The sequence below is a fragment of the Oryx dammah genome, unplaced genomic scaffold (assembly GCF_014754425.2).
Source record: "Oryx dammah isolate SB20612 unplaced genomic scaffold, SCBI_Odam_1.1 HiC_scaffold_5, whole genome shotgun sequence".
NCBI lineage: Eukaryota > Metazoa > Chordata > Mammalia > Artiodactyla > Bovidae > Oryx > Oryx dammah.
The window spans coordinates 104,249,374-104,269,075 of NW_024070189.1; the positions used below are offsets into that span (position 1 = coordinate 104,249,374).

The window sequence follows — 19,702 nt, forward strand, 5'->3', positions numbered from 1 at the left end:
AGGACTAGGCACTTTCACTGATGAAGCCTGGGTTCAATCCCTGGTCAGGAAGCTAAGATCCTACAGGCTATGCAGCAGAGCCAAATAAATAAAATAAAATAAAAATATGTTAGAAGATGCCAATATCAGGAACAAAGATGAGTGATTATTATGGGCATTGAAAGAAAAATAAGGAAATATTTACTAACTTTATAGACAGAAATTCAATAATTCAAGTGAAATGGAAGCTTCCTTAAAAGATAAAAAGTATCAAAACTCATTCAAGAACAAACAAATCACCTGAATAGTCCTACATGTATTACAGAAATTGAATTCACAGTTAAAAACCCTTCAGAAAAGAAAATTCTAGATTCAGTGGTTTTACTAGCCATCATATGGATAAGTCTCGAATGCATTATGCTAAGTAGAGGAAGTCAGACTTAAAAGACTACATATGTGATATTCTAGAAAAGGCCAAACTATGTGGATGGAAAAGTAGCTTAGTGATTTAAAGGGGCTGGGGGGAAAAGAATAAAGGTGCACAGGGAAACTGGTGGTAGGGATGAGGGGTACAAAGGAATTCTATAACTTGGTGGTGGTGGTAACAGGATTGTATTTATTTGTCAAGACTTGCATGATTGGATACAATTACTATTTGTATATTATATCTTAATCAAAAAGGTTTTGACAAATGGATGGCAGATCTATACATAGTAATTTATCTTAAAAAATTGAGTGGGTTATGAAGAAAGGCAAAAACATAAAGATCTATAACACAGAACTTTCAAAAAGAAACAATGTGTCTAGATCTGACTAGGAAGGAAAGAATATTGGAGGGAAAGCTGTTTTAGACAGTTATATCCCTAAATCTCCCTATTCCATATCTCTAGGCTAGTATACCTTACTGACTATTGCAAAAATCTGAAGTTTTGTTTTCTGCTGGGAGTAAAACAAATAATTCACATTGAGGAGTCTCAGGGCAGTTCAGGGCCCTTAGATGCCAAAATTGGAGGATTACGAGATGGCTTACTTAATGAAGAGTATGCCACCTTTGACCTGAGCTGCCAGAACCCTGAAGTAAGACTCCCACCATTTAAGAAGGAGTTTGGGGTCCTCTGGAGAAGCTAACAAGCCCAAGAAAGATGCCCTAAAGATACTGACATCAGCATCTCTCCCATGACTCATCCAGTTCTCTCCCTAGGAAGTTCAAAGTAAACAAGCTAGGTCCACATCCCAGAGTTTCCAATCATTTTTTATTCCAACACTCATAATTTCAAATAGAAGACCAGACATCCAAGGAAAGTCTCTAAACACAGAAAACAAGCATCAAATCAATCAAGTTGAAAACAGCAATTTGTAGGAAACAAACTCAGCTGGGAGAAGAAAACAAAAGTCATTAAGGATTTCAAGTTCTTTAAAGTTTAGAAAAAATGAATACATTTCACTTTATTCCTTCCAGTGACCACAATGCCACAAGCCACTTACCATTAGATTCTGAAAGGTGGACAAAAGGAGGCAAATTAGCTAGGGACCTCAGGACTCAAATAACAACCCAGTGGGGAGTTTCCTGGGGTTTTCTTTGCTCCCATGCCTCCAACTTGAGGTTAGGGAAGTCTGAAATCTGGAAATACCAATCTGAAAATCACACACATACACATGCCTTAAGAAAAGCTGAAGGTCCAGAAAAGTTTTGTCTACCATGACAAAAACCTTTTCACCACTCTGTTCTTGTGGCAAACATGAGGAGAGCTGCAATTCTCAAACGGGCATTGCAGACACTGAATTCATTGGTAAGAGCCTATGTTCCAACCTCTTTTCCCTTTAGTAAGGTGGTCCTCATGAAACCTGTGAGCCAAGATATCTCAAACTCAGCATTATTGACATTTGGGGCTGGAAAGGCCTTTGTTCTGGAAGGATATAGTATGCACTATAGGATGTACAGCAGTACCCCTGTATAACCCACCAGATGCCAATAGCACACTCCCCCAATTCCTATAATTAAAAATATATACAGATATTACCAAATGTGCTCTTGGAACATCACCCCTGATTGAGAACCAATGCTCTCTGACTTCACAACCCCTTGCAGGAAGGATAGGACATGCAAGTCAGACAGACACATTGTAGAGCCTGTCTTCTCTCCTCACCTGCAGTAGGAGGTAATACCCTTCCCCATCCCAAGCCAGCATTGAGAAGACTATGAGGTGGGATCCCATCATCTTGGAAGCATGCAAGTGGACAAATAAGAATAGTCCTGCAGAGACTTGATAAACTGCTGTTGGAACCACAGTTCACCAGAGTGAGCCAGGATGTGCATTCTGTACCTAAAGAGATTTTCAACCTGCTAAAATAGAATATTTAAGTGGGAACCAGCGTCTCATGAGTAATACTCAAAATGCATAGGACACAGTCCAAAATTATTTGTCACACTATTGAAGTCACTCAGTTGTGTCTGACTCTCTGCGACCCCATGGACTGTAGCCCACAGGGCTCCTCTCTCCATTGGATTTTCCAGGCAAGGGTACTGGAGTGGGTTGCCATTTCCTTCTCCAGGGGATCTCCCAACCCAGGGATTGAACCCAGGTCTCCCGCATTGTAGGCAGACACTTTAACATCCATGCCACCAGGGAAGCCCTTGTCACACTAAGCCTTTGTCACACTAAGAACTAGTAAACTCTCAATTCCAATAAGAAAAGACTATTAGCCAGTCAGAATGGCTGCTATCCAAAAGTCTTCAAACAATAAATGCTGGAGAGGGTGTGGAGAAAAGGGAACCCTCTTACACTGTTGGTGGGAATGCAAACTAGTACAGCCACTATGGAGAACAGTGTGGAGATTCCTTAAAAAAACTGGAAATAGAACTGCCATATGACTCAGCAATCCTACTGCTGGGCATACACACCAAGGAAACCAGAATTGAAAGAGACACATGTACCCCAATGTTCATCGCAGCACTGTTTATAATAGCCAGGACATGGAAGCAACCTAGATGTCCATCAGCAGATGAATGGATAAGAAAGCTGTGGTACATATACACAATGGAATATTACTCAGCCATTAAAAAGAATATATTTGAATCAGTTCTAATGAGGTGGATGAAAATGGAGCCTATTATACAGAGCGAAGTAAGTCAGAAAGAAAAACACCAATACAGTATATTAATGCATATATATGGAATTTAGAAAGATGGTAATGATAACCCTATATGCAAGCCAGCAAAAGAGACACAGATGTAAAGAACTGTCTTTTGGACTCTGGGAGAAGGCGAGGGTGGGATGATTTGAGAGAATAGCATTGAAACATGTATATTATCATATGTGAAACAGATCGCCAGTCCAGGTTCAATGCATGAGACAGGGTGCTCAGGGCTGGTGCACTGGGATGACCCAGGGGGATGGGATGGGGAGGGAGGTGGGAGGGGGGCTCAGGATGGGGAACACATGTACACCCATGGCTGATCCATGTCAATGTACGGCAAAAACCACTACAATATTGTAAAGTAATTAGCCTCCAATTAAAATAAATAAATTTAAAAAAGACTATTAATGAGCACCAACATCAAGCTCACATAGCTATTGAATTACTGGGCAAGGAGCAGCCATTATAAAAGTTCTCCATTGAACAATTATGAACACACTTGAAACATATTAAAGAACAAGAAACAATGAAAAAATAGAAATTTCTGGCAATATATATAAAGACAAGGTGTTAATATCAAGAAATAGAGTGTACAGAGATTTCCCAATACCTCCTATGCTGATACATGCATTGACTCCCCATTAACAACCTCTGTACCTTCTGTCTACTTTTGCTGTGAACCTAAAACTGCTATAAAAAATAAAATCTATGTTAAAAAAAAAGAAATATAAGAAACAGAGCAGAGGTTGGCAAACTACCTACTTCTGTACATCTGAACTAATGTACATTTGTACATTCTTAACTAAGAACAGTTTATACATTTTTATTGCTTGGGGTTAAAACAAGAAAATATTTTATGAGATGCAAAAATTAAATAAAATTCCAATTTCACTGTCTGTAAATGCAGTTTGTTGGAACATAGTACTGTTCATTTGTTTATGTATTGTCACAACAACAGAGGTCTGAAGTTTCTAGAGAGGGGGCTTAAGTACTATAGCGCATTTTTCCAACCCCCTTTCCCCCAACATCTGTATAACTTGCTTTATTCAAAGGTACATTTGCAAATATGATCAAAAAGAGGTGTGAAAAGTGCTTGTACATTTCTGAAATGCTGCAACTGAGACGTGACCAAATCTAAGCTTGCTGGCTGGATGTTGGGAGGCTCAGGAGGAAACTATTCCCATTGCATCAACCAACAGCCAGGCAGCTAAGGAGGGAGAGAGACCACCACCATCCAGGGAGCAAGACCACCCAGAGTCTAACTCAGCACCCTCCAGGGAGTGAAACCACAGAGAGCCAGCCATGGTGGGGATGGGGGAGGTGGGGTGTGGAGGGGGGCCCACTGAGAGCTGGCTCCTGGCTGAGGAGCGAGACAGCTGGTGTTTGTGCTGTGGCGCCGTCGTACGTGCCTGGACACTGTCGCACGTTTATGGCGTCACAGGTTGTGCGCTCCGGCCCTGACGTCCTTGAGACACGCCCACATGGCCGCGGCACTGACTGGCTCTCGCCCTGGGCCTGGAGAGTCCTGGCCCACGACCCCGAGCCTCCTCCTGCTCCTGTTTCTCCTGCCTCCCACTCAGGTTGCAGCCACAGCCCACAGGCACCCTGCCAGTGAGGAGGTCGCCTTTAGCCGTGATGTGGGTAGGACCCCTCCGAGCCCAGGTTGGCGGTGGTCCTGGCGGTGAATCCGGTGAATCCTGGGCTTCTGACTCCCCAGGGTGGAGACCCAGCCTTGCGCGGTCCTTTCCTTTTTCCACGCCTCCCACTCTCCCTCCCTTCACTTTGCACGTGGCCAGGCCCACCCTGGTGCCGCTGCTACTCACATCGTTTGTCATTCTTCCTTCAGCCTGTGGCCAGCGTCATATGCAAGGGAAGATACTGGGAGGCGTGGATGCCCTTGAGACAAAGTGGCCCTGGCAGGCCAGTGTGCACTATTCAGGTTTCCACATCTGCGGGGGTTCCATCGTTGATGAGTACTGGATCCTGTCGGCTGCCCACTGCTTTGACAGGTGAGTCGGTGGTGATGGATGCCCTTCCCACGGAGGCCTAGGGCTGCAGGAGGAACCACGTGGACCACATAGGACTGAGACTTCTTGGAGCTGGGGAGAGCGTGGGACCCAGCACACAGCTCCATTCACTACAGCTTCTTGCACAGGACTGAGGACTCCTTTAGGGCCATCAGCTCTTCCAGATAGGTGTGGAACAAAATAATAGGATGAGAGGTGAGGTGAGGAGTCACATCTTAGGATGATAAGATGAGAGGTGATGAAAGACTTATCCTCACTGGCAGCTCACTGTACATCTGACAAGCTCACCATCCAGCAGATACTGGTGAGTCCTTGAATCCTCCACGTACTCAGGTCAGGACTTCTTTGGGGGCAGTTCTGCCAGTCAGGTCCCTACTGTGCTGGAATGGCTCACTTCCCGCATTCTGGCTGAGAGCTTGGATACCCAGGCCCCCATGTCCCAGGACTCCTTGGGCCTGTGAGCTCATGGAAGCTCCTCTTCCCATGTGTCAGATGCTTGAACCACTGTACTTTTGTTCTCTGTCTCTACAGGAAGAAGAACATTGAGGCATTTGATATATATGTGGGTCTTGTGGACCTCAAGTTTGCAGGCAATCACACACAGTGGTTTGAGGTGAATAGGGTGATCATACACCCCACATATGAATTATATCACCCTATTGGAGGCGACATCGCTCTGGTGCAGCTGAAAACCCGCATTGTTTTTTCCGACTCTGTGCTTCCCATCTGTATTGCACCCCCAGACTTGACTCTTTCAAACCTTTCTTGCTGGGCTACAGGATGGGGATCCATCTCCCGACAAGGTAAGAAACAAAGTGCAGGGTGGATCCCTTTATTGGAGCTTGTGGAAGGGATGATGGCTTTATGACATTACTAGAGAGAACATGTTCTGTCCATTAAGGGGCTGCAAATATCTGAGGACTGGAATCTTTACACATCAATCACCATATGTTTCTCTGTCAATGTGGAGTTGTGCTTTATTCCTGGCTGGCTTTGTTGTATACACAGAAGTAGTTACATCTACTTTGAGTATGAAACTAATATTTTGTATACCAAGAGCACAAATTTCCAGCATAGTTGTTCTTAAAATTTTAAATTCAATTTATAATCTTTTTTAACCTATGAAAAAACATATTAGTTATTCTAGTTATCTATAAAGACCTTGTACTTGCTTTCTAGGTTTAAATCTTTGTATTTTAGGATTTCTATGGTTATATAAAAGATTATTTTTATTTTTTAATTTTTATTTATTTATTTATTTTATTATTTTTAATATAAATTCATTTATTTTAATTGGAGGTTAATTACTTTACAATTTTGTATTGGTTTTGCCATACATCAACATGAATCTGCCACAGGTATACACGTGTTCCCCATCCTGAACCCCCTTCCCTCCTCCCTCCCTGTACCATGGGTCGTCTCAGTGCACAAGCCCCAAGCATCCAGTATCATGCATCAAACCTGGACTGGTGATTCATTTTATATATGATATTATACATGTTTCAATGCCATTCTCCCAAATCATCCCACCCTCTCCCTCTCCCACAGAATCTAAAAGACTGTTCTATACATCTGTGTCTCTTTTGCTGTCTCGCATACAGGGTTATCATTACCATCTTTCTAAATTCCATATATATGCGTTAGTATACTGTATTGGTGTTTTTCTTTCTGACTTACTTCACTCTGTATAATAGGCTCCATTTTCATCCACCTCATTAGAACTGATTCAAATGTATTCTTTTTAATGGCTGAGTAATACTCCATTGTGTATATGTACCACAGCTTTCTTATCCATTCATCTGCTGATGGACATCTAGGTTGCTTCCATGTCCTGGCTATTATAAACAGTGCTGCGATGATTGCATTTGCTAATCAGACATAGCTGTTGATTTCTGTGTATTGATAATATTTCCACCCACCATATAGGACTAATTTTTAATAGTTTGTCAGTTGATTATTTAGTTCTAGATTTTTAAATATATTTTCTTCAGATAAAGCTTGTTTCATCACTTCCTTTTCTATATCTTATCCTTAATTAATTTTTCTTATCTTATTGCAATGACTAGAACCTCTAGTAGAAATGTTGCTAGGTCTCTTTTTCTTGTTTTTTATTTTAATTGAAATGCTTCTAATAGCTTACTATTGCATCTGTGACTTGATTTGGAGATTTCAAATTGATATATCAGTTTAAGAAAGTTTAACATCTGCTTTACTTAATTAAAAAAAACTCTTATTGAAGTTAAACTGATATAAATTCAAATTAGAATGTTAAAACTTTAGAATGTTAAATGTAATCCCCATGGTAAACATGAAAGGAAATTAAGAGGGAATTTAAATATTTCACTACAAAAAATCAACTAAATGCAAAGAAGACAAGAATGTAAGAAAATGAGGCAAGGGGGAAGCTATAAGGCATGTAGAAAGTAAGTAGTAAAATGACAGAAGTAAGTTGCTCCTTACCAATAATTACTTTGAATGTAAGTGGTTGAACTCTCAAATCAAAAGACAGAAACTGGAATTAGGGAGATAAGGCCAAGATGGCGGAGTACACCTCCTCTCACTGGAACACATAAATTACAGTCATTGATAAAACAAATATTGATGAGAAAGACTGGAATCCACCAGAGAAGATTTTCTACAACTAAAGATGGGAACCATAAAGAGATGGTTAGGAAGGGCAAAATCATAGTATAGTCAAGACCTATACGCTTGGGTGGATGACCCACAAATAGGAGGATAATTACAAATATGGAGCTTCTCCCCAAGGAATAAAGAGTCTGAACCTCACATTGGGCTCCCCGGTCCTGGGGTCCTATACCAGGAATATTTGGTTTTGGAGGCCAACAGGTGTTACTTTTGGGACACCCAGAAAGCTGTGAGAGCTATGCCACTCTTCAAAGGCACATATAAAATTTCACAGGCTCCAGGACCTAGAGCAGAGTAGTAATTTGAAAAGAGCCTGGGTCAGATCCACCTGCTTATCTTGGAGAGTCTCCCCGAGAGGTAGGAAGCAACTGGAGCTCATCCTGCAGACATAGACACTGGTGGCACCATTTAGAGAGGACTTCCCTGGTGGCTCAGGTGGTAAAGTGTCTGCCTACAATGCGGGAGACATGGGTTTGATCCCTGGTTTGGGAAAATCTCCTGGAGAAGGAAATGGCAACCCACTCCAGTACTCTTGCCTGGAAAATCCCATGGACAGAGGAGCCTGGTAGGCTACAGTCCATGGCGTTGCAAAGAGTCGGACACGACCATTTAGGGGAGCTCATTCTATCACAGGGACACTGGTGTTGACAAGCACTATTTTAAAATCCTCTGCCTAGTTTATTGGGCTTCCCCAGGGTAAAGGACAGAGAAGGCAATGGCACCCCACTCCAGTACTCTTGCCTGGAAACTCCTGTGGATGGAAGAGCCTGGTAGGCTGCAGTCCATGGGGTTGCTAAGAGTCAGACACAACTGTGTGACTTCACTTTCACTTTTCCCTTTTATGCATTGGAGAAGGAAATGGCAACCCACTCCAGTGTTCTTGCCTGGAGAATCCCAGGGATGGGGGAGCCTGGTGGGCTGCCATCTATGGGGTCGCACAGAGTTGGACATGACTGAAGTGACTTAGCAGCATCAGCAGCAGTGTAAAGGATCTGCCTGCAATGCAGGAGACCCAGGTTCAATCCCTGGGTCAGGAAGATCCCCTGGGGAAGGGAATGATTACCAACTCCAGTACTCTTGCCTGGACAATTCCATGGAGAGAGTAGCCTGATGAGCTACAGTCCGTGGGACTGCAAAGAGTCGGACACGACTCAGTTCACCACTGACCCACCTGGGAAGCCCACATTACATCCCTGGTACTTATTTATCTTGTAACTGCTGGAAGTTTATAACCTTTGACCACCTTCAACCAATACCATCCTCAATACTCCCCTGCCACTGGTAATCACAAAACTAATCTCTTTTTCTATAAGTTTGTCTTTGAAGTCTAATTGATATGTTAGTTCCAATTACACAACATAGTGATTTGGTATTTCTCTACAGCTCAAAATTATCACCATAATAAGTCTAATTACAACATGTCACCATACAAATATATTACATAATTTTTTATTTTATTCCACACACTCTACATTTCATACCTGTGACTCATTTATTTTACAACTGGAAGTTTGTACCTCTTAATCTTCCTCACCCATTTCTTTCCTTACCCCAGGCCCTCACCTCTGGCAACCACCTGTTTTTCTCTGTATCTATAACTCTGTTCTGTTTGTTCATTTGTTTTCTTTAGATTCCACACGTAAGTGAAATCATACAATATTTGGGCTACCTTGGTGGCTCAGATGGTAAAGAATCTGCCTGCAATGCAGGAGACCTGGGTTCAGTCACTGGGTTGGGAAAATTCCCTGGAGAAGGAAATGGCACCCTACTCCAGTATTCTTGCCTGGAGAACTCCATGGACAGAGGAGCCTGGTGGGCTACAGTCCATGGAGTTGCAAAGAGTCAGACATGACTAAGCGACTCACACACACACACACACACACACACACACACACACACACAATATTTGTCTTCCTCTGTCTGACTTATTTCATTTAGCACAATATCCTCAAGATCCATCCATGTCATTGCAAATGGTAAGATCTCATTCTTTTTTGCGGCTGGTTAATATTCCATTATATATACACACCACATCTTCTTCAGTTCAGTTCAGTTCAGTCGCTCAGTCGTGTCTGAATCTTTGCGACCCCATGAATCGCAGCACGCCAGGCCTCCCTGTCCATCACCGACTCCTGGAGTTCACTCAGACTCACGTCCATCGAGTCAGTGATGCCATCCAGCCATCTCATCCTCTGTCGTCCCCTTCTCCTCCTGCCCCCAATCCCTCCCAGCATCAGAGTCTTTTGCAATGAGTCAACTCTTCGCAACCACTCATCTATTAATGGGCACTTAGGTTAGTTTAGATCTGAGGTGAGTCTCCTGTAGGCTCTTATATATGGGTCTTATATTTGCATCCATTTTATGCCATTTGATTGGAGAATTTAGTTCATTTATATCTAAAGTAGGTGTTAACTACTGCTGTTTTGTTCATTGGTTTGGGATTGCTTTCATAGCTCTTTTTTGTTCCTTTCTTCTTCCTTTGTTCTATTTCCTCATGATTTGAAGACTGTATGTAGCATTTTGCTTGGATTCCTTTCTTTTTCTGTGTGTATATCTATCTATTATAGATTTTCTTTGTGGTTACCATGAGGTTTATATAATTCTTCTATAATACCCATGATTATTTTACATTGCTGATCTTTTATTTTGAAATGTATTTTAACAACACTGCCTATTTACTCCCCTTTCTTCAAGATTCTTGTTTTTATATATTTACTTCTTTTTGATCATGTATTTCTTAACTACTTATTGTGGATATAGTTTTGGCATTTTGTCTTTTAACCTTCTTATTGGCTTTGTATGTGTTTGATTTACTATCTTCACTATGTACTTGCTTTTACCAATGAGCTTCTTCCTTTCATAATTCTCATGTTCTAGTTGTGGCTTTTTTTCACTTAGAGAAGTCCCTTTAATATTTCTTGTAAAGTTGGTTTGGTGGTGCTGAACTCTTTTTCCCCTCATCTGTAAAACTTTCAATCTCTCCATCAACTCTGAATAAAAACTTTGCTAGGTAGATTATTCTTGGTTGTAGGTTTTCCCCTTTCACCCCTTTAAGTTAATCATGCCATTCCCTTCTGGCCTGCAGAGTTTCTGCTGAAAAGTCAACTGATAACCTTATGGGAGTTCCCTGTATGTAACTTGATGCTTTTCCCTTGTTGCTTTCAGTATTCTCTCTTTGTCTTTAATTTTTGCCATTTTAATCACAATGTATCTTGGTGTGGTCCTTTTTGGTTGATCCTGTGTGGGCCAACTCTCTGTGCCCCCTGGACTTGATGTCTGTTTCCTTTCCCAGGTTAGGAAATTTTTCAGTGATTATATCTTCAGATATGTTCTCTGCCCCCTTTTCTGTCTCTTCTCATTGTGGGATCCCTGTCATGTTGGTGCATTTAATCTTGTCCCAGGGATCTCTGAGGCTATCCTCAGTTCTTTTCATTCTTTTTACTTTATTCTGCTCTTCAGCAGTTATTTCCACCATTTTATCTTCCAGCTCACTGATCCATTCTTCTGCTTTAGATATTCTGCTATTGGTTCCTTCTAGAGTGTTTTTAATTTCAGTAATTGTGTTGTTTGTATGTTTATTCTTTAATTCTTCTAGGTCTTTGTTGATTGATTCTTACATTTTCTCCATTCTATTTTCAAGATTTTTGATCATCTTTACTATCATTATTCTGAATTCTTTTAGAGGGGAGGAGAGGGTGAGATGTATGGAGAGAGTAACATGGAAACTTACATTCAGTTCAGTTCAGTTCAGTCTCTCAGTCATGTCTGACTCTTTGCGACCCCATGAATCACAGCATGCCAGGCCTCCCTGTCCATCACCAACTCCCAGAGTTCACCCAAACCCATGTCCATTGTGTTGGTGATGCTGTCCAATCATCTCATTCTCTGTCATCTCCTTCTCCTCCCACCTTCAATCTTTCCCAGAATCAGGGTCTTTTCCAATGAGTCAACTCTTCGCATGAGGTGGGCAAAGGATTGGAGTTTCAGCTTCAACATCAGTACTTCCAATGAACACCCAGGACTGATTTCCTTTAGGATGGACTGGTTGGATCTCCTTGCAGTCCAAGGGACTCTCAAGAGTCTTCTCCAACACCACAGTTCAAAAGCATCAATTCTTTGGTGCTCAGCTTTCTTCACCATCCAACTCTCACATATGTAAAATAAATAGTCAATGGAAATTTGCTGTATGTCCCAGGGAACTCAAGAGGGGCGGGATGGGGAGGGAGATGGGAAGGAGGTTCAAGAGGGAGGGGACATATATATACCTATGGCTGATTCATGTTGATGTTTGACAGAAAACAAAAAAATTCTGTAGAGCAATTATCCTTCAATTAAAAAATAAATAAAAATTTAAAAAAGCATCAATTCTTTGGTGCTCAGCTTTCTTTATGGTCCAACTCTCACATCCATATATACTGGAAAAGCCATAGTTTTTTGACTATATGGATCTTTGTCAGCAAGTAATGTCTCTGCTTTTTAGTATACTGTCTAGGTTTGTCATAGCTTTTCTTCCAAGAAGCAACCGTCTTTTAATTTCATGGCTGCAGTCACTATCTGTAGTGATTTTGGAGCCCAAGAAAATAAAGTCTATCACTATTTCCATTGTTTCCCCATCTATTTGCCATGAAATGATGGGACCAGATGCCACGATCTTCATTTTTTGAATGTTGAGTTTTAAGCCAAATTTTTCACTCTTCTCTTTTACTTTCATTAAGAGGCTCTTTAGTTCCTCTTGGTTTTCTGCAGGGATGGTGTCATCTTAAACCATCTTTATCTATATATTTTCTTTTTTTTTCTGTTGTTCAGCTTCATTGATGGTCTTTATTAACACGATCTTGTGGATGATAGCCATTCTGACAGGTGTGAGGTGGTATTTCACTGTGGTTTTGCCTTGCATTTTTCTGATGATTAGCTATGTTGAGCATCTTTTCATGTGCCTGTTGGCCATTTGTGTGTCTCCTCAGGGAAAATGTCAGTTCAAGTCTTCTGTCCATTCTGAAATTGAACTTAGATAGATAGGAGATATACATATAGGTAGATATAAATATATAGAGAGTTGTATCAGCTACTATATATTTTGGATATTAACACTTATAGGACATATTGCAAATATTTTCTCTCATTCAGTAGGATGTCTTTTCATTTTGTAACTTTCTTAGTGATATCCTTTACCATGCTAAAGTTTTGAGTTTAACTAGATTTCATTTGTTTATTTTTTAATTTTCCTTTCTTTCCTAACAAACACTATTGCTATAATTCATGTCAAAGAGTGTTCTGCATGTATTCCCTTTTAGGAGTTTTGTGGTTTCAGATCTTGCATTTTAGTCTTTAATCTATTTTCATATGTGGTATGAGAAAATGTTTTAATTATTTTACATGTAGATATTCCAATTTCCTAGCACCATTTATTGAAGATGGCCTTTTCCCCATTGTATATTTTTCCTGTTTTGTTGTAGATTGATTGACCATAAGTGTGTGGATTTATTTCTGGGTCCTCTATTGTTTTCCATTGATCTATGTGCCTGTTTTATGTGCCAGTACCACACTGTTTGCATACTGAAACTTTGTAGTATAGTCTGAAGTCAGCCACCATGATTCTTATAACTTTGTTCCCTTTTCTCAACATTGCCTTGGCTATTTGTGTGTGTGTATATGACTCCATATAAATTTTAGGATTATTTCTTCTAGTTCTGTGAAAAATATCATGGGTTTTTTGGTGAGGGTTGCATTAAATCTGTAATGACTTTGGGTAGTATGACCATGTTGTGCTGTGCTTAGTCACTCAGTTGTGTCCAAATCTTTGCAACCTCATGGACTGCAGCCCTCCAGGATCCTCTGTCCATGGAAATTCTCCAGGCAAGAATACTGGAGTGCATTGCCATGCCCTCCTCCAGGGGATTGTCCCAATCCAGGGATCGAACCCAGGTCTTCTGCACTGCAGGCAGATTCTTTACTGTTGAGCCATATATATATGTATACACACACACACATATTTGTTGTTGTTCAGTCACTAAGTCATGTCTGACTCTGCAACCTCATGGACAACAGCATGCCAGGCTCCTCTGTCCTTCACTATCTCCCAGAGTTTGCTCAGATTCATGTCCATTGAGTCAGTGATACTATCTAACCATCTCATCCTCTGCTGCCTCCTTCTCCTTTAGCCTTCAGTCTTTTCCAGTAAATTGGCTCCTTGTATCAGGTGGCCAAAGTATTGGAGCTAAAGCTTCAGTGAATATTCAGGGTTTATTTCCTTTACGATTGACTGGTTTGATCCCCTTGCAGTCCAAGGGACTCTCAAGAGTCTTCTCCAGCACCACAGTTCAAAAGCATCAGTTCTTTAATGCTCAGCCTTCTTTATGGTCCAACTCTCACATTTGTACAAGACTACTGGAAACATACGGATTTTATTGGCAAAGTGATGTCTCTACTTTTTAACGTGCTGTCTAGGTTTGTCATGATTTTCCTTCCAGGGAGTAAATGTCTTAATTTCATGGCTTCAGCCACCACCCACAGAGATTTCAGAGCCCAAGAAAATAAATTCTGTCACTGCTTCCACTTTATCCCTTCCATTTGCCATGAAGTGATGGGGCCAGATGCCATGATCTTAGTTTTTTTAATGCTTAGTTTCAAGAGAGCTTTTTCAGTCTCCCCTTTCTTTTCTTTTAAATATAAATTTATTTATTTTAATTGGAGGCTAATTACTTTACAATATTGTAGTGGTTTTGCCATACATCAACATGAATCTGCCATGGGTGTACACGTGTTCCCCATCCTGAGCACCCCCTCCCACCTCCCTCCCTATACCATCCCTCTGGGTCATCCCAGTGCACCAGCCCTGAGCATCCTGTATGATGCATCGAACCTGGACTGGTGATTCATTTCACATATGATATTATACATGTTTCAATGCCATTCTCCCAAATCATCCCACCCTCTCCCTCTCCCACAGAGTCCATAAGACTGTTCTATACATCTGTGTCTCTTTTGCTGTCTCACATACAGGGTCATCATTACCATCTTTCTAAATTCCATATATATGCGTTAGTGTACTGTATTGGTGTTTTTCTTTCTGGATTACTTCACTCTGTATAATAGGCTCCAGTTTCATCCACCTCATTAGAACTGATTCAAATGTATTCTTTTTAATGGCTGAGTAATACTCCATTGTGTATATGTACCACAGTTTTCTTATCCATTCGTCTGCTGATGGACATCTAGGTTGCTTCACTCTCCCCTTTCACCCTCACCAAGAGACTCTTTAGTTCTTCTTTGCTTTCTGCCATTAGAGTGGTATCATCTGCATATCTGAGGTTGTTGATATTTGTCCCAGCAGTCTTGATTCCAGTTTGTGCCATCCAGCCTGGCATTCTGCATGATGTACTTTGCATATAAGTTAAATAAGCAGGGTGATAATATACAACCTTGTCATACTCCTTTCCCAATTTTGAATCAGTCAGTTGCCCCATGTTCAGTTCAAACTGTTGCTTCTTGACCTACATACAAGTTTCTCAGAAGACAGGTATGGTGGTCTGATACTCCCATCTCTTTAAGAATTTTCCACAGTTGTTTATACAGCCTTTGACTGTGTGGATCACAACATATGTGTGTGTGTATATATGTTTCAGTTCAGTTCAGTCGCTCAGTCGTGTCCGACTCTTTGTGACCCCATGAATCGTGGTACGCCAGGCCTCCCTGTCCATCACCAACTCCCGGAGTTCACTCAGACTTACGTCCATCGAGTCAGTGATGCCATCCAGCCATCTCATCCTCTGTCATCCCCTTCTCCTCCTGCCCCCAATCCCTCCCAGCATCAGAGTCTTTTCCAGTGAGTCAACTGTTCGCATGAGGTGGCCAAATTACTGGAGCTTCAGCTTTAGCATCATTCCTTCCAAAGAAATCCCAGGGCTGATCTCCTTCAGAATGGACTGGTTGGATCTCCTTGCAGTCCAAGGGACTCTCAAGAGTCTTCTCCAACACCACAGTTCAAAAGCATCAATTCTTTGGTGCTCAGTCTTCTTCACAGTCCAACTCTCACATCCATACATGACCACAGGAAAAACCATAGCCTTGACTAGACTAAAGCGTCTGTCTACTATGCGGGAGACCCGGGTTTGATCCCTGGGTTGGGAAGATCCCCTGGAGAAGGAAATGGCAATCCACTCCAGTACTATTGCCTGGAAAATCCCATGGACAGAGGAGCCTGGTAAGCTACAGTCCATGGGGTCACAAAGAGTCGGACACGACTGAGCGACTTCACTTCACTTCACTTCACTTGACTAGACGGACCTTAGTCAGCAAAGTAATGTCTCTGCTTTTGAAACTAGGTTGGTCATAATTTTTCTTCCAAGGAGTAAGCGTCTTTTAATTTCATGGCTGCAGTCACCATCTGCAGTGATTTTGGAGCCCCAAAAAATAAAGTCTGACACTCTTTCCACTGTTTCCCCATCTATTTCCCATGAAGTGATGGGACCAGATGCCATGATCTTCGTTTTCTGAATGTTGAGCTTTAGGCCAACTTTTTCACTCTCTTCTTTCACTTTCATCAAGAGGCTCTTTAGTTCCTCTTCACTTTCTGCCATAAGGGTGGTGTCATCTGCATATCTGAAGTTATTGATATTTCTCCCAGCAATCTTGATTCCAGCTTGTGTTTCATCCAGTCCAGTATTTCTCAGGATGTACTCTGCATATAAGTTAAATAAGCAGGGTGACAATATACAGCCTTGACGCACTCCTTTTCCTATTTGAAACCAGTCTGTTGTTCCATGTCCAGTTCTAACTGTTGCTTCCTGACCTGCATATAGGTTTCTCAAGAGGCAGGTCAGGTGGTCTTGTATTCCCATCTCTTTCAGAATTTTCCACATTTTATTGTGATGCACACAGTCAAAGTCTTTGGCATAGTCAATAAAGCAGAAATAGATGTTTTTCTGGAACTCTCTTGCTTTTTCCATGATCCAGTGGATGTTGGCAATTTGATCTCTGGTTCCTCTGCCTTTTCTAAAACCAGCTTGAACATCAGGGAGTTCACGGTTCACATATTGCTGAAGCCTGGCTTGGAGAATTTTGAGCATTACTTTACTAGCATGTTAGATGAATGCAATTGTGCAGTAGTTTGAGCATTCTTTGGCATTGCCTTTCTTTGGGATTGGAATGAAAACTGACCTTTTCAAGTCCTGAGGCCACTGCTGAGTTTTCCAAATTTGCTGGCATATTGAGTGCAGCACTTTCACAGCATCATCTTTCAGGATTTGGAACAGCTCAACTGGAATTCCATCACCTCCACTCGCTTTGTTTGTAGCGATGCTTTCCAAGGCCCACTTGACTTCACATTCCAGGATGTCTGGCTCTAGATTAGTGATCACACCATCATGATTATCTGGGTCATGAAGATCTTTTTTGTACAGTTCTTCTGTGTATTCTTGCCACCTCTTCTTAATATCTTCTGCTTCTGTTAGGTCCTTACCATTTCTGTCCTTTATGGAGCCCATCTTTGCATGAAATGTTCCCTTGGTATCTCTAATTTTCTTAAAGAGATCTCTAGTCTTTCCCATTCTGTTGTTTTCCTCTATTTCTTTGCATTGATTGCTGAAGAAGGCTTTCTTATCTCTTCTTGCTATTCTCTGGAACACTGCATTCAGATGCTTATATCTTTCCTTTTCTCCTTTGCTTTTCGCCTCTCTTCTTTTCACAGCTATTTGTAAGGCCTCCCCAGACAGCCATTTTGCTGTTTTGCATTTCTTTTCCATGGGGATGGTCTTGATCCCTGTCTCCTGTACAATGTCACCAAGCTCATTCCATAGTTCATCAGGCACTCTATCTATCAGATCTAGTCCCTTAAATCTATTTCTCACTTCCACTGTATAATCATAAGGGGTTTGATTTAGGTCATACCTGAATGGTCTAGCGGTTTTCTCTACTTTCTTCTGTTTGAGTCTGAATTTGGCAATAAGGAGTTCATGATTTGAGCCACAGTCAGCTCCTGGTCTTGTTTTGTTGACTGTATAGAACTTCTTCATCTTTGGCTGCAAAGAACATAATCAATCTGATTTCGGTGTTGACCATCTGGTGATGTCCATGTGTAGAGTCTTCTCTTGTGTTGTTGGAAGAGGGTGTTTGCTATGACCAGTGCATTTTCTTGGCAAAACTCTATTAGTCTTTGCCCTGCTTCATTCCACATTCCAAGGCCAAATTTGCCTGTTACTCCAGAAGTTTCTTGACTTCCTACTTTTGCATTCCAGTCCCCTATAATGAAAAGGACATCTTTTTTGGGTGTTAGTTCTAAAAGGTCTTGTATGTCTTCATAGAACCATTCAACTTCACCTTCTTCAGCGTTACTGGTTGGGGCATTACTCAACCATAAAAGTGAAGGAAATTCTGCTATTTGCAGCAATGTGGATGGATCTAGAGAATATTATGCTTAGTTAAATAATTTATACACAGAAAGACAAATACTATGTGAGTCATATTCCTAATTTGTGGAATCTAAAAAGTACTACCAGTGAATATTTGCAAAATGGAAACCAACTCACAGATTTAGAAAACAAACTAGTGGTTACCAAAGGGTTAGGGAAAGGGAAGTGGCAAATTAGGAGTATATGATAAAGGGCTATAAAACATTACATATAAAATAGATAAGCAACGAGGATATATTGTATAGTACAAGGAATTTCAGTCACTATCTTGTAATAACTTTGAATGAAGTATAATCTGTAAAATACTGAATCACGATGCTGTACACCTGAAACTAATATAATAGTGTAAATGAACTATAATTTAAAAATTACTAATATGTTAAATTTTAGTGCAATTTTTTAGAAAGAAAAACAATGGATTTCTTTATATTAATCTTGTATCCTTCAGCTTTACTGAATTCCTTTATTAATTCTAATAGGTTTTGGTAGAGACATTAAGTTCAGTTCAGTCACTCAGTCGTGTCCGACTCTTTGCAACCCCGTGAATTGCAGCACGCCAGGCCTCCCTGTTCATCACCATCTCCCGGAGTTCACTCAGACTCACGTCCGTCGAGTCCGTGATGCCATCCAGCCATCTCATCCTCGGTCGTCCCCTTCTCCTCCTGCCCCCAAGCCCTCCCAGCATCAGAGTCTTTTCCAATGAGTCAACTCTTCGCATGAGGTGGCCAAAGTACAGGAGCTTCAGCTTCAGCATCATTCCTTCCAAAGTAATCCCAGGGCTGATCTCCTTCAGAATGGACTGGTTGGATCTCCTTGCAGTCCAAGGGACTCTCAAGAGTCTTCTCCAACACCACAGTTCAAAAGCATCAATTCTTCGGCGCTCAGCCTTCTTCCCAGTCCAACTCTCACATCCATACATGACCACGGGAAAAACCATAGCCTTGACTAGACGGACCTTAGTCAGCAAAGTAATGTGTCTGCTTTTGAATATGCTATCTAGGGTTTTGTATATATCATGTCATCTGAAATAGTGACCATTTTACTTCTTCCCTTCCAGTTTGGATACTTTTTATTTCTTTTCCTTGTTGGCCTCTGTAACTAGGACTTCCAGTCAGTCAGTCAGTTCAGTCGCTCAGTGGCATCCGACTCTTTGCAACCTCAGGGACTGCAGCATGTCAGGCTTCTGCATCCATCACCAACTCCTGGAGCTTGCTCAAGTTCATGTCCATCGAGTCGGTGATGCCATCCAACCATCTCATCCTCTGTCGTCCCCTTCTCCTCCTGCCTTCAATCTTTCCCACAGGACTTCCAATACTATATCAAACAAAAGAGGAAAGATTGGGCATCTTTGTCTTAATCCTGATTTTAGAGGAAAAACTTTCAGCTTTTCAGCATTGAGCATGGCATTAGCTGTTGTTTCCGCATAACTAGCCTTTATTATATTGAGATATGTCCTCTATATACTAACTCTGAAGTGAGTTTTTATCATAAATGGATTTTGAA

General features: G+C 41.3%; 1 protein-coding gene across 1 annotated transcript in view; it reads left to right on the forward strand.

The window, feature by feature from the left end:
• Positions 1-4,598: 4,598 nt before the first annotated feature.
• The window catches only part of PRSS38 (serine protease 38), a 39,190-nt gene continuing 24,086 nt past the window's right edge, over positions 4,599-19,702 (forward strand). Inside the window, exons 1-3 of the mRNA XM_040241679.1 lie at positions 4,599-4,758; positions 4,964-5,126; positions 5,676-5,947. Of these exons, the coding sequence (XP_040097613.1) occupies positions 4,599-4,758; positions 4,964-5,126; positions 5,676-5,947 (595 nt within the window). The remainder of the gene's footprint in view (positions 4,759-4,963; positions 5,127-5,675; positions 5,948-19,702) is intronic.